Below are 11652 nucleotides of genomic sequence, written 5' to 3' on the forward strand. Positions count from 1 at the left end.
TTAACGCTCTGACTTGACTTTGTAGCGTAGAACCAGGTAAGTAGCCAGTCTAAGGACCAGGAAGAAAACCCCCAGCGCAATGAAGTCCACGTAGAGCTTCGCATCCTGAACATCCAGCAGCTGCAGGACCTCTTCTGGCTTTTGGAACTTACACACCACGCCCGGACACTCCAGCTCCGACCGGTTCATCCCATAGATAGAGAGTATCACCCCCTCAAAGCCGTACCTGAAAGACGAAATTTTTTTACTTGTGAACCCGGCCACATTTAAAGAAAATCATTTCAGATTAAAAAAAAGACAGATAGCCTAAATAAATTTAGCAAAAGTCTAAAAATAGTGGCTGAACTCTCTTCGAAATTTGAACTACATAAACCACTGACAGTACCTGACATAGGAAACATAAGAGCTCCACTGTAGGTATTTGGGAATGGTGTCAAAATTGACAAAGAAGCCAGAGAAGAGTAGTACAGGTATGGCTGTGACTGGACCCACGAAGGTTGCTACCTGTGGAGCAAATGAGTAACATTCAAATAAAAAACTGTCTCAATTAAATACATTGTCAGAAAATACTCAGAGGAATACTTCCTAGTATTTGCACTTCTAGAACAATATTGGACTCACAATTGGACAGTTTAAGAAAAGGATCAAAGTCAATGCAGTAGAACCAGAGATATCGTCTTATTACGTATTCTTCTTTGTGGCGCCCACATTATTACCCACAATGCAACCCGACCACTCATGGCTAGTGGCAGCAAATGCAGATTCGATCCACTGCCCTCCAGCAGAAATGAGGAGCAGGCTACAGAGTTTTGCCCACTTCTTTCTAACTCCACAAAACTGTAATCAATTACTCTTACTACTGGAGACAATGATGGCTCCTACTTCATTGAAAAGCTCATTCTCAGTGAAGTGAAGTCCTTGCACAGTGAAGGTCAAACACCCAAGGGAAGTTACAAAAGTCAAAACACATATTCTAGAGGAGGGGGATTTAAAAGTGTGCAGGTTTGCCTACCTGAAGAGACGTGGATGCAGCCCCTATAAGCAGACCCAGGGATTGGGCCACCAGCGCCGTGGATGTGGACAAGGCCATGAAGAGCAGGTAGCGAGCCGCCTCTGGAGGCTGATCAGTCATCCAGTACACTATACTACAGTACATGATTGGACAAAGCACCTGTAGAAGAGATTTTGTAGTGTCGCTAATTTGAAATATACTGTAGTCACGTCCAAACCATGATGTGCTCGATCATTTGAATATTACCTGGAATGGTATATCAGCCATGGTTTTGGCCAAATAATAGGCCTTCAGGCTGTACCAGTAGTTGAGATGTTCCCTCATAAACACGGACATCTCCAGAGGAACTGTGGAACAGCAGCAGTGTTAAAAAAAACATTCCACTTCACCCAGAAAAACAACAGCAAATCAATGTTTCCCATCTCTACCGAGACTCGGCATCTTACAGGTTAGGATGGTGGGCATCAGGGCAGCAAACATGAGGAACAACATGGAGAAAAAGAGGAAACCAGTGTTGTTGAAGACCTTGCTGGCATCATTTCCAATGTTGAGATAAAGCAGGCCAATCAGCACTCCAATACAAATATGGGACATCACCCTGAGGTGGGTCAGCACCTTAAAACACAAAATAAACATCAACACAACTCAACAGCCTTGATATCAGGAGTCTAACTAAACCTGTTTTTACTATAATAGGCTTTGCTATTTACAGTCTGAGTTTGAGCAGATACAGACCATAGAATAATCATTTTACCATGTCTCTGCATATTGTTACAAAAGTTCTTTTGAAGAGGATGCAGAACTGTGTGAATGTACTGGTGGCAAAGCTGTGTTTCTCAAGTGTTCCTGTGTCCTGTGGAGAAAGACAGTGAGAACAAGGAGTTAATTATGTAAATAATATACAATTAAATACATATATTTATATATACAATATACAGTACACAGATACAAGACAACCTTTGAAAGACGAATCATACCCTTTACTATGTCATGTTGTGAAAATAAGAATACAAATAGTCTGGTTGTTTATTTAATATGTTTTTACATCACGTAATAAATATGATATTTAAGATCATGAATCAGAATGTATTGAAATCGTTTCTAATCTGATGCTGAAGAGGTAATTCATTTTCTCTTAACAATGTTATAATGTCAGTATAGACAACATTTCTTTTCCCAAAAGGAATTAAACCTCTGAACACACAATGCCCCACACAATGAATGATGGCAGATATTTTGAGTGGGAGTGGAAGGTCACTTTAGTTGCAACAATATCTTGAATCACGCTATCAAAGTAGATGAAAGATTGGAGGCTTTAGTCAGAAAATGAAGAGATGGTCGTATATAAGAATGAAATACATCACAATCTCTGGTTATTAGTGTAAAGGTTACATGCTGATGATACAGAAAACACAAGATAGAAAGGGCAACAGAAAAAAAATCAATAAAGTAATAAAGTATTTTAAGGCGTAGAAGGGCCAAACTGCATCATACAGGAGTAATCGTATATCAGAGAGCTCTTGGTGGTTTACATTTAGAGTTTTAGTATTTAGCTAATGCTCTTATCAAAGGTGACTTATGGGGCTGAGAAAGAGCGAGTGAGAGGAAGCTGAGAGAGGCTGAGGAGAAAGATCGATGGAGTGGAGGAGAGGGGGAACAGTTTGGATGATGTGTACAGGAAAAGGCTAGAATTCAACACAGTTCAGTGTGTGTTTAGTTGTGGGGTTCCTTTACTGGCTGCGACTTCTTATTTAAAACTTAATTAAGTTATTAGAGTACATCCATTATTGCTTAATGGAAGAAGTTAATCCATCAGAAATCACTGAAGGAAACTGATGAAGTCTGAAGCAATTTCCTGTCTTCCAACAATTTTTTGACATTATTAAAGTGAGACATTTTCAGCGTTCTGTGGTTAAAGGGCTTGCATTTTGTATTACTACGTGATGTGAGGCTATGACGTGTGTTAATCTAAAACATATAGGTGTGGGGTGCTAGGTGAGAGGGGTGGCACCACTCACACTGGGACAATGAGAGGGAGAGGAAGAGCCATTTTTGTCTCTGGAGTTCTTCTTGCCCTCCTCGGAACACAGTCCACCCTGGACAGCCTCAAACAGCACTGGATTAAGATCCCCATACTCCCCTGACGCCACCTCAATGACTGAGGACAGAGAGGACAAGCTGGTAAGAGCAAAAACACTGACAAACACAGACACACGCTTGTACTAAAGGAGTTGCTTGACTTACTGAAGTCAGCAGGATTGTGATAGGTTGGACAGTGGAGGCCCAGGTTCTTCAGATACGGGATGAGGTACGGGACTGTGCCCTTGTATATGCACTGACCCTGACTGAGGATGTACAGCTGGAGGAGGAACACAGGTACAACGTAATCAACATTGTTTTCAACACACGGAATGTCTGAATAATATATGAACAACTGACAAAACAACAGGGCTGTGTGTCGACTGCTGCGCTGCTTGTCAGCTGGATAAACTGAATCATGCTAACCTGCAGAGCCCTGGTCTGAGCAGCAGTTAATGGAAAGCTAAATGTGTCCAGCCCTAGAAGCACTCAAGTTACCTTATCAAACATCTCAAAGAGCTTGGCACTGGGCTGGTGAATGGTGCAGATAATTGACCGTCCTCCCAGAGCCAAAGACTTCATGAGAGAAACCACCTGGAAGCAAGACGCACTGTCCAAACCACTAGGATGGGACACAAGACGAGGCAGAAAAAACCCACAGAGACATTGTTTAATCTGTATTTATGTGAAGATATCACACATTCAAACCAGCCAAGCAATATCCTACCTGGTGGGCTCATCAAAGAACATGACAGGAGGATTGTTGACCAGCTCGAGGGCGATGGCCAGTCTTTTACACTGGCCTCCGGAGATACAGTTGGTGCGTGTCTGAGCGCACTCCTGAAGACCCAGAGCAGTCAGGATCTCATCCACCTGAGACACAAACAGAAGCAGATGTGGTAACATAACTGAACGTACGGGTGCCAGTAAGGATAAAATACACAATCATGGTACATGTGACCTTATATCATAATGTTGATACATAAATACTTTTAGTTATCCATGTATAGGAAGTCACGTGATATTAATGGCCAAATTATTATTTCATCTATAAAGTAACCAAATGAAAATAACTGTATTTGATTAATTCAGTGAATGAGATTTTTAAAAAAACAGGATACATTATTATGTTTATTACCATAAAGCAGGCTGGCTCACTCATAATGACTTCTAGCTGAGCACTACTTTGACACATTTCTATTGTCTTGCCCACCTGTTGCTAAAGATAATTCTGTAAATTGAAATGCAATCGATATATTCAGACTTACGAGCTCTTTTTTGACCTGCATGCTCTCATTCAGTTTCAGATTGGCAGAAACCTGAAAGACAGACAGAAGTCGATTGAACATTAGGATTTAACGAGGTATTTAGCCGCTATTCTTTGTCTTTAGATGACCTCACCATCATGGCCTCCCTCACAGTGAGGTGTGGCAGCAGCATGTCATCCTGCATGATGTAGCAGGACATCTTCCTGAAGGTCCTCAGGTCCCTCGGCCGACCATTCACCAGGATCTGGCCCTTCATGCCCGTCTCCCTGTTTCCAAACAGAAAGCGTAATAATATTACAGACATTTTCTAAGCAGTGATTTACGTCAAAAGTATGATCTTCCACATCTCACCTGTATCCCGCCAGAATATTCATCAGAGTGGATTTCCCAGCCCCAGAAGGCCCCATTATGCCAATCAGCTCTTTGCTTTTGAATCTTCCAGACAGACACTTGAGGAGGGCTTTGTAACCTGACAAACAGGAGGAAAAGCTGTTATTTATAGTGCTCTAATCGGTCTGAAATATTTATTTTCAATCATCCTCAGACATTTACATTTAGTATCTTTGTATGGTGTTGAAAGATTTGGAACAATAAGCTTGAATACATTTGTTATTTTTACAATTCTAGCTGATTTACTAGACTCACATTTGTTACAAGATCTACAAAATATTTCTGAAGTGTGTTTTGAACATACACCAGTAATCACAGACAAAGAGGACAAATAACTGGGAAAAGACCAGTAAAAAGCTCATTGAGTAAAGATGGAAATATACAAGCACAAAAACAAAATAGCAAGTGTATAAAAGATTGAGTTTTTGAGAGCTAGATTCAACACAAGAGCCATAAATAATTTTAAAGTGAAATAATCTATCTAAACAAAGATGGTTAAAAGTAAGCTGAAAACATATTATTGAATTCTGCACCATCTTACACACTACAGGTCAACTATTGAGGAATGAAATGACATTTTTAGTTCATTTACTGTATATTTTATGTTTTATATATTATGGAACTTACTGAGCCGTGTTGCGTCGTGACAGGTCGTGCTCAGTTCTTAAAATACTTCTACAGATAATTATGCAGACAGCGAGCCTAATTTCACTCCAGCAGAGGAAGTCACTGACTGCTAATACTGAACACCAGGAACCATCAGGCAGAGCAAGCAGAGCAGTAAATCATATAAGCTGTCTGATTAAACATTATCCTGATTAGCAGGCTACACCAAGCCAACATTTTAAAGAAATACTAGAAATACTGGAAATGGAGAGTTAGACAGACAAAGATGTGCCAGAAGATTTCACAGTATTTTAGGAGAGCTGCGCATCAGGTGTGCAGCAAGACATCACTGTAAAAAACAACAACTAAAGAAACAACGTACAGAAAGATTTAAGATCATGGCTTCCTCAGTGGCGCCAACAGAAAAACCACAGACATTACTTCCCTGCAGTGGTTTTAACAATGGCTGAAGTGGCGTGGCCTTCTAATGAAGATGGTTCAGGTTTTTATTCATGATGCAAACCAGGTTTAGAACTGACAATCTGAAAGCTTCCAGATATGGAAAGTTAAAAAGCGCTGTCCGTGTCCTGTCTCGCCGTCACCCCCTCGCCTCACCCATTTCTGCAGGGATGCTTCTTCCTGTCTCGAGCTGTGTAAGGGGCTCAGCAGAGCTGCCAGCCCCCTTAACCCTCACTCTATGAGTAAAGTGGCCTAATGGCAGTGCCCCCTCCTCCCACGCAGGGTTATTACATCAGAGCGCCTCCATTTAGACAGCAGAGCAGCCTGCTGTAAGTGAAGCAGCCCTGCACCGGCATGCGGTGCATACTGATGATCCAACCCTGTGCATAATAATGGCCTTATCCGTCGGAGGCTGCGAACACATCCTGATCAACCAGTCTCATGAGAGCCACAGAGCATAGCTGACCTCAGTCACCTCAATGTCAAAGACACACCGATTTAACAGCATGTGCCAGTGTACATCGAGTCTGATCTCGGAGGAAATATCAAAGTAATTGATAGACAAATTATTTTGAGTCACGGTTGAGGTGGGGTTATCTCGTGCCTCAAATGGAAGCCCTTGACACAAATGACAACTCAATTCTCACACCAGGATTATCACGTTTCCAAAAGGTTTCTTCCTCGTCAAAACCTGGTGCCTACACAACCCACGATGCAACTCGACTAGCGACAGTTTGGACGGAGATTCAGGTGTTATGCTATAGTTGCTGCTAATGTAGCTTCGAGCTGATAACCACAAGCAGAAAGGAATGGCTACAGAGGTCTGGGAAGCTTGTCTTCAGCTACAACTGAAGCTGACTAAAGTGACATCACTTAAGGCAATTAATCAGACATGGCACAGCTCCTTCTGGAGACACAAAAGGATATATACAACTTTTTCACATGTGCTACTTTACAAGACCTGTAAACAGACTTCGATATGTTAAGTCAGTGGAGTTCTCTTTTAAGTTAAGCTATTTGAACGACTTATAACTGTATAAATCAACTCAGTTGAAGCTCAATGATTTGTCTGATGTCCTTGATCATTTTCTCAGTCTCTGTAAACGGCTACCATTCTTCACATGACAAAATAGCCTCGCTTTGATTTCTGTTGTACTTTTTCTGACCATCTGGTCTACAACAGAACAGGATAAATAACCAAATACAAAGCTTCTTCATATTTAAATCTAATTACACCTAATCATACATTTTCATAACCATCCTGCAAGAAAATGACAAAACTTGAGTAGTGAAGCAGCATGGGTTACTTTGCGTCATACATTTGAGTCATCGTGTGCATGGCCATGCATTTTAAAAGGAGAACTGTCCAAGCAGCATAGAGCATGTAGAGTAGAAGATGTGATTTTATCTGAAAAGATGACCACGCTCCTCTTCCTCCTAACAATTCAGCAATGCAGGAGCAGAGACTAAATTGCAGTACACAGCAAAATGCAGAGCTGATATCACCTAGAGGCATATAAACCTTTTCCTGCTCTCGCCCCCTCTTCCTGTACCTTCCCATGCGGTGACTGGGCCAGAGTTTCACCAGTTAGGAGAATTCCTCAACAGGAGGAGAATACCCAAAACATGAAAGCAGGTCCCAGCAACGACAGCCTAACAGGGATAAATGGCCAAGAAGAACCTAACTAATGCAGACGGTGGACAGCTCATACATCACCCAACCTATTACAATAAAATAAACAATTCTACATTCACTGCAACAATATCTTCCTCGATAATCTCTTCCTGTTGGCCACAGACCTAAGGAGTGACTCATAAGTACGGTGTCATTGTCTCAAAGACTAAAACACTTTGAATTACAAATGACATCATGGGTTCAAGGCTCCTCGTTCACGTCATCCCCTTTCCTCTATCAGCTGTAATTACATCGTCGTGAAGCAGAAATGACATAAAATTCTAAGGAAAAATAATCTCTGACTATAGGCTACAGCAGAACAACAGCCTCAAGCTCTGTGTGATTATACCATTCACAGCTTTGATTCGGCAGACAGGAATTGCAGAGAATCAGCTCTGAGCTTAGCTTGTCAAATGAGACACAAACACCAACAAGCCCCTCAGTGTAAGCTACAGTTCATGTCAAATGCAAGCGCAACACCCTGATTATATTACTGTATGAGTGGCAGAGGTAATTGGAGAGGCAGAGTGAAGTTATAAAGAGCTGGATGTACAAGTCTATGACGGGAGGTTCAGTCAGATTGGAAGGAGAGTAAAATGGCAGGCGAGCCTCTCTACGAAAGGCACATCTTAATTAGTAAAAGCTAAGACAGTTCCTGCTCACACATCAGCAGCCTGATGAGTTGAAGCAGGTGCCCTGAAGCGACAACACAAACACAAGCAGAAACCACAGGTTGATTGAGACTAAAGCAAAAAAACATCAGCATCAAGCACTTTCTGATCCTCCTCATTCCTACTCTCTGTACATTCAGGTTTCACAGGGGGATCAACAAACACTCCTCTGCCAGACTTTCACAATACTTTCATAACACAAGACAACCTGCAATGCATAATGTAGGGCCTCCCCTAAGGATGCTATGTGAATAAAGGATTCCTCTGAAGTCCGCCATCCTCACCCTGCTAAATATACAGGACGTAACAAGAGCAGCTACACATTTACAGAGGGCGGTTTAGTTGACACGCAGAAACGACCAAAGGTTGGAGGCTCATCATCAATAAAGGTGGTGAGTTGAAATGCTGTTCATATTTCATGAGTAGATCAATCGTGGGCCTGACTCACCGCCCATCGTCAGACAACACAGGGGAAAGAGATGCAAGCAGTTTGCCAACCTGCGAGCGTAAATTATTTACTATGTCTAAACTCTGCTGATTGCAGCAAAGCTTATACAAGCACACTGCCTGCTACAACCTGGTGGAAGTCTGCAAGTGTGTGTGTGTGTGTGTGTGTGTGTGTGTGTGTGTGTGTGTGTGTGTGTGTGTGTGAGGACAGGGCTGGGCTACATGTGTCAGAACAATAGAGCAAAGCAAGAGAGGCAGAATAACACTGAGATCTTTTTTTTATATTTGTCTTAAATGTCAGGCTTTTAAATGGCTCCCTAGGAATTTCTGCACTCCAGATATTGATCTTCATGGGTGGTGCATGCTCGCTCATCCATCATGGATACTATGTGAACTGAGCTATGCAGTACCTCTCCTCCTCCACCAGGGACCCTCGCGGATGGTGTACGAGAGCTCATTGAACTCCAGGTCCACAGTAGAGCGGCGTGGGAGGTGGGAGAAGCGCTGAGCCTCAGTGATGTGGTTCTCCACTTTCTTCAGGTGGATGAGCAGCGGCGCCTCCGGAGGCGCTCCGCCTTGGAGTTTGGTCTCCTCCATCGGGATGCTGACCGAGCCCTGTTCCAGTGTCCTCTCGGCCATGCTGGAAGGATGCAAAGAAGGACAGACATGTCAGTCTTTACAAGTGTTTCCAAGCTCAACTCCACTCTACCGCTTCAGAAAGGAAGCCTCACATTTTCATACAAGAAGAGCATCAGATGCAGATTTAAATGAACAATTCATTGTTCGGTTTTGGTTCTTTTGTTTAGTTGGATGACTGATTCAAAACTGGTGCCTCAGCATGAGCTGTAAGGACACAAAGGTGTGTTGTAGAAGTGATTTTAGGATGACTGCAGACACCATCTTAATTGTAGGTGCTTAGTATAATCTGATTATAGTTTATTTTATGATCTGGCTGGTGGAGGGGAATGAGATTCTAAATGTGAAGAGTCAGGATCTGGTTTCAGTCCTGCAGCACGCTTATACTGCTGATTCACATAAATTTCCTTTTAGAGGAGGCCTGTCTGAAGCGTCTTTTATGATATATAGTAGCTGCTGATCCATTAGCTTGACAATAATCTGAAACTGAACCATTTTGTTTCACCAATATCAGCATACTGAAGATGTCAGGAGGTGTAACAGCACAACATTCAGTTGCCATTAATATTTCATTCATCGGGTAAAATAAAAGTTATTTAACAAAAAATATACTCCAGTAGATATTTAGATTAGTACCTGTAAATAAAGAGCCGTGTAATTATCAGTTGAAAGTTTAAGGACGATCATTTTTAAATGCTCAGGAAAACGAATCAGATGCGTGTTTAAATAAATTACGTGTAATATTGTGCATAATAAAAGTGCACTGCTAACATACAAAACAGCTGATTTTGTCAAAAAAAGATAGAAAACATGTTGAAAATGATCTATTTTGTGTACATGCACTCCTGACATTGGCATAAAATCTACCCAAACACTTGAGGACTGCTTTGAACATCTTTGAGCAGATAAAGAAGTCATGGGGACACACACACGTGATGTCTGTTTGGGTCAGAAATGGATTACTGATTAATTCAGGGACACTTATCCTCATGAAAATGTGACACCATTCACTAGGTTATATAACAAATACTAACAAATATGACACCATTCATCATAGATAAAGAGTTATGGAGCAAAGCAAACCTAAAACAGAGACTAAGAAGCAGAATTAAAAAAATCAAAACTCGTATCAAGTTTGAACACATAATCGGTGTACATCCACTGCTGCCATGCCATGCAGTCTCTCTTAGTACTACTATCATGACCTACTGTGTATGTACAGTTAAACCTCCCCATGTGAAGAGCGCCAGTGAAGGAAATTGACCATGGCTTCTATTGATCACCCTGCCATTAGTGAATTTCCATTACAAGTCTGCATATAAGCTCAGTAAAACACGGACAGGCTTTAATGGCCTCTTAGTCAGATTGAAGGCCTCGATGTGCCCTCATGTGCGGCCCCTAAGCAAGGACATGTGAGCACACGCAGGCATTGTAAAAGTCTCCAGGGAGTGAAATATGGTTAATAAATGGATAGCTTTGCAGTGGTGTGGCGACTCTGTGCTCTGCAGTGACGGGGGAGCTGCCAGCTCTTCAAAAAGCACCTGTTAACAACAAACTGATGAGAATGAAAACAGCAGACACTATTTAGGCTGTAAAATGACAGAGCAGTAGGGAGAGGTGACTCTTTTTCTTTTTTTTTTAAAGATAGATGAGTCATAAATAATTCTGAGGACACATAAGCAATAAGGCTGCTGCTGTGTGTTGCATTGCACGTGCACGTGCACACTCAAACACTCACTCACACACACACACACACACACACACACACACACACACACACACACACACACACACACACACACACGCACATTGCACATACTTAATATTGTGTGTTGAAATGACCAGGTGAGCAGCTCAGCCCTGGTTCTCCTCTCTGGGTGAGAGCAACAGTGCTCAGTTGATCCCTTCAGACGAAACAGCACAATCCCTCTACATCAGAAGGTCCCCAAACCGTCCGAGCCGGTAAAAAAACAAAAAAACAACAACAAGATGCTCACTGTGCGCTACAGTCCAGGAAAAATCCTTATCGGCCGAGAGGCATTAAAGGAAAGGGCTGTATTCTCTTTATCAATATATCTCGGGGTGCGGCGCACACCATCCCGCATCCACTACAGCAACTCCCCAGATTAAAAGCATGTCCGGCCCCAAACTATGACTGCATCCCCGATAATCGTCAGGGGAACAGGATGCCTGTCATGTTTTCTTTCTTCCTCGGTGGGATTATTCCTTTCAGTGAATCCATCCCATCCGAACTGGCATCGAAATACCCACACACATCCTCATTAATGGCGTTGATGTCAATCTCCTCTCTGTCTCTGACATCTGGAATGAAACAAAAACAGCCAAACAGCGCTGCAGATGCTTCAGGAGCAGCAGCAGCAGCTCGATATAGCAGCCAACGTTATCCTC

The 11652-nt window shown here is 42.2% G+C and overlaps 1 protein-coding gene across 2 annotated transcripts; it reads right to left on the reverse strand.

Annotated features, from left to right (window-relative positions):
* On the reverse strand, nt 1-11348 carry abcg4a (ATP-binding cassette, sub-family G (WHITE), member 4a; the record flags this gene model as incomplete). 2 transcript variants are annotated; one of them, XM_079172140.1, is made up of 15 exons in its annotated part: nt 1-226; nt 386-504; nt 1013-1171; nt 1259-1359; nt 1459-1627; nt 1767-1865; nt 3031-3170; nt 3257-3371; nt 3590-3713; nt 3819-3964; nt 4360-4410; nt 4493-4625; nt 4711-4828; nt 9018-9247; nt 11251-11348. In XM_079172140.1, 15 exons carry the CDS (start codon nt 11346-11348, stop codon nt 1-3), a joined length of 2028 nt encoding a protein of 675 aa, XP_079028266.1. The 2 variants fall into 2 exon arrangements, with proteins under 2 accessions (XP_079028266.1, XP_079028267.1); XM_079172141.1 differs by lacking the exon at nt 11251-11348 and having other exon boundaries at nt 1767-1858; nt 3027-3170; nt 9018-9246.
* Nucleotides 11349-11652: the final 304 nt, after the last annotated feature.

This window comes from Pholis gunnellus (assembly GCF_910591455.1).
Source record: "Pholis gunnellus genome assembly, chromosome: 13".
NCBI lineage: Eukaryota > Metazoa > Chordata > Actinopteri > Perciformes > Pholidae > Pholis > Pholis gunnellus.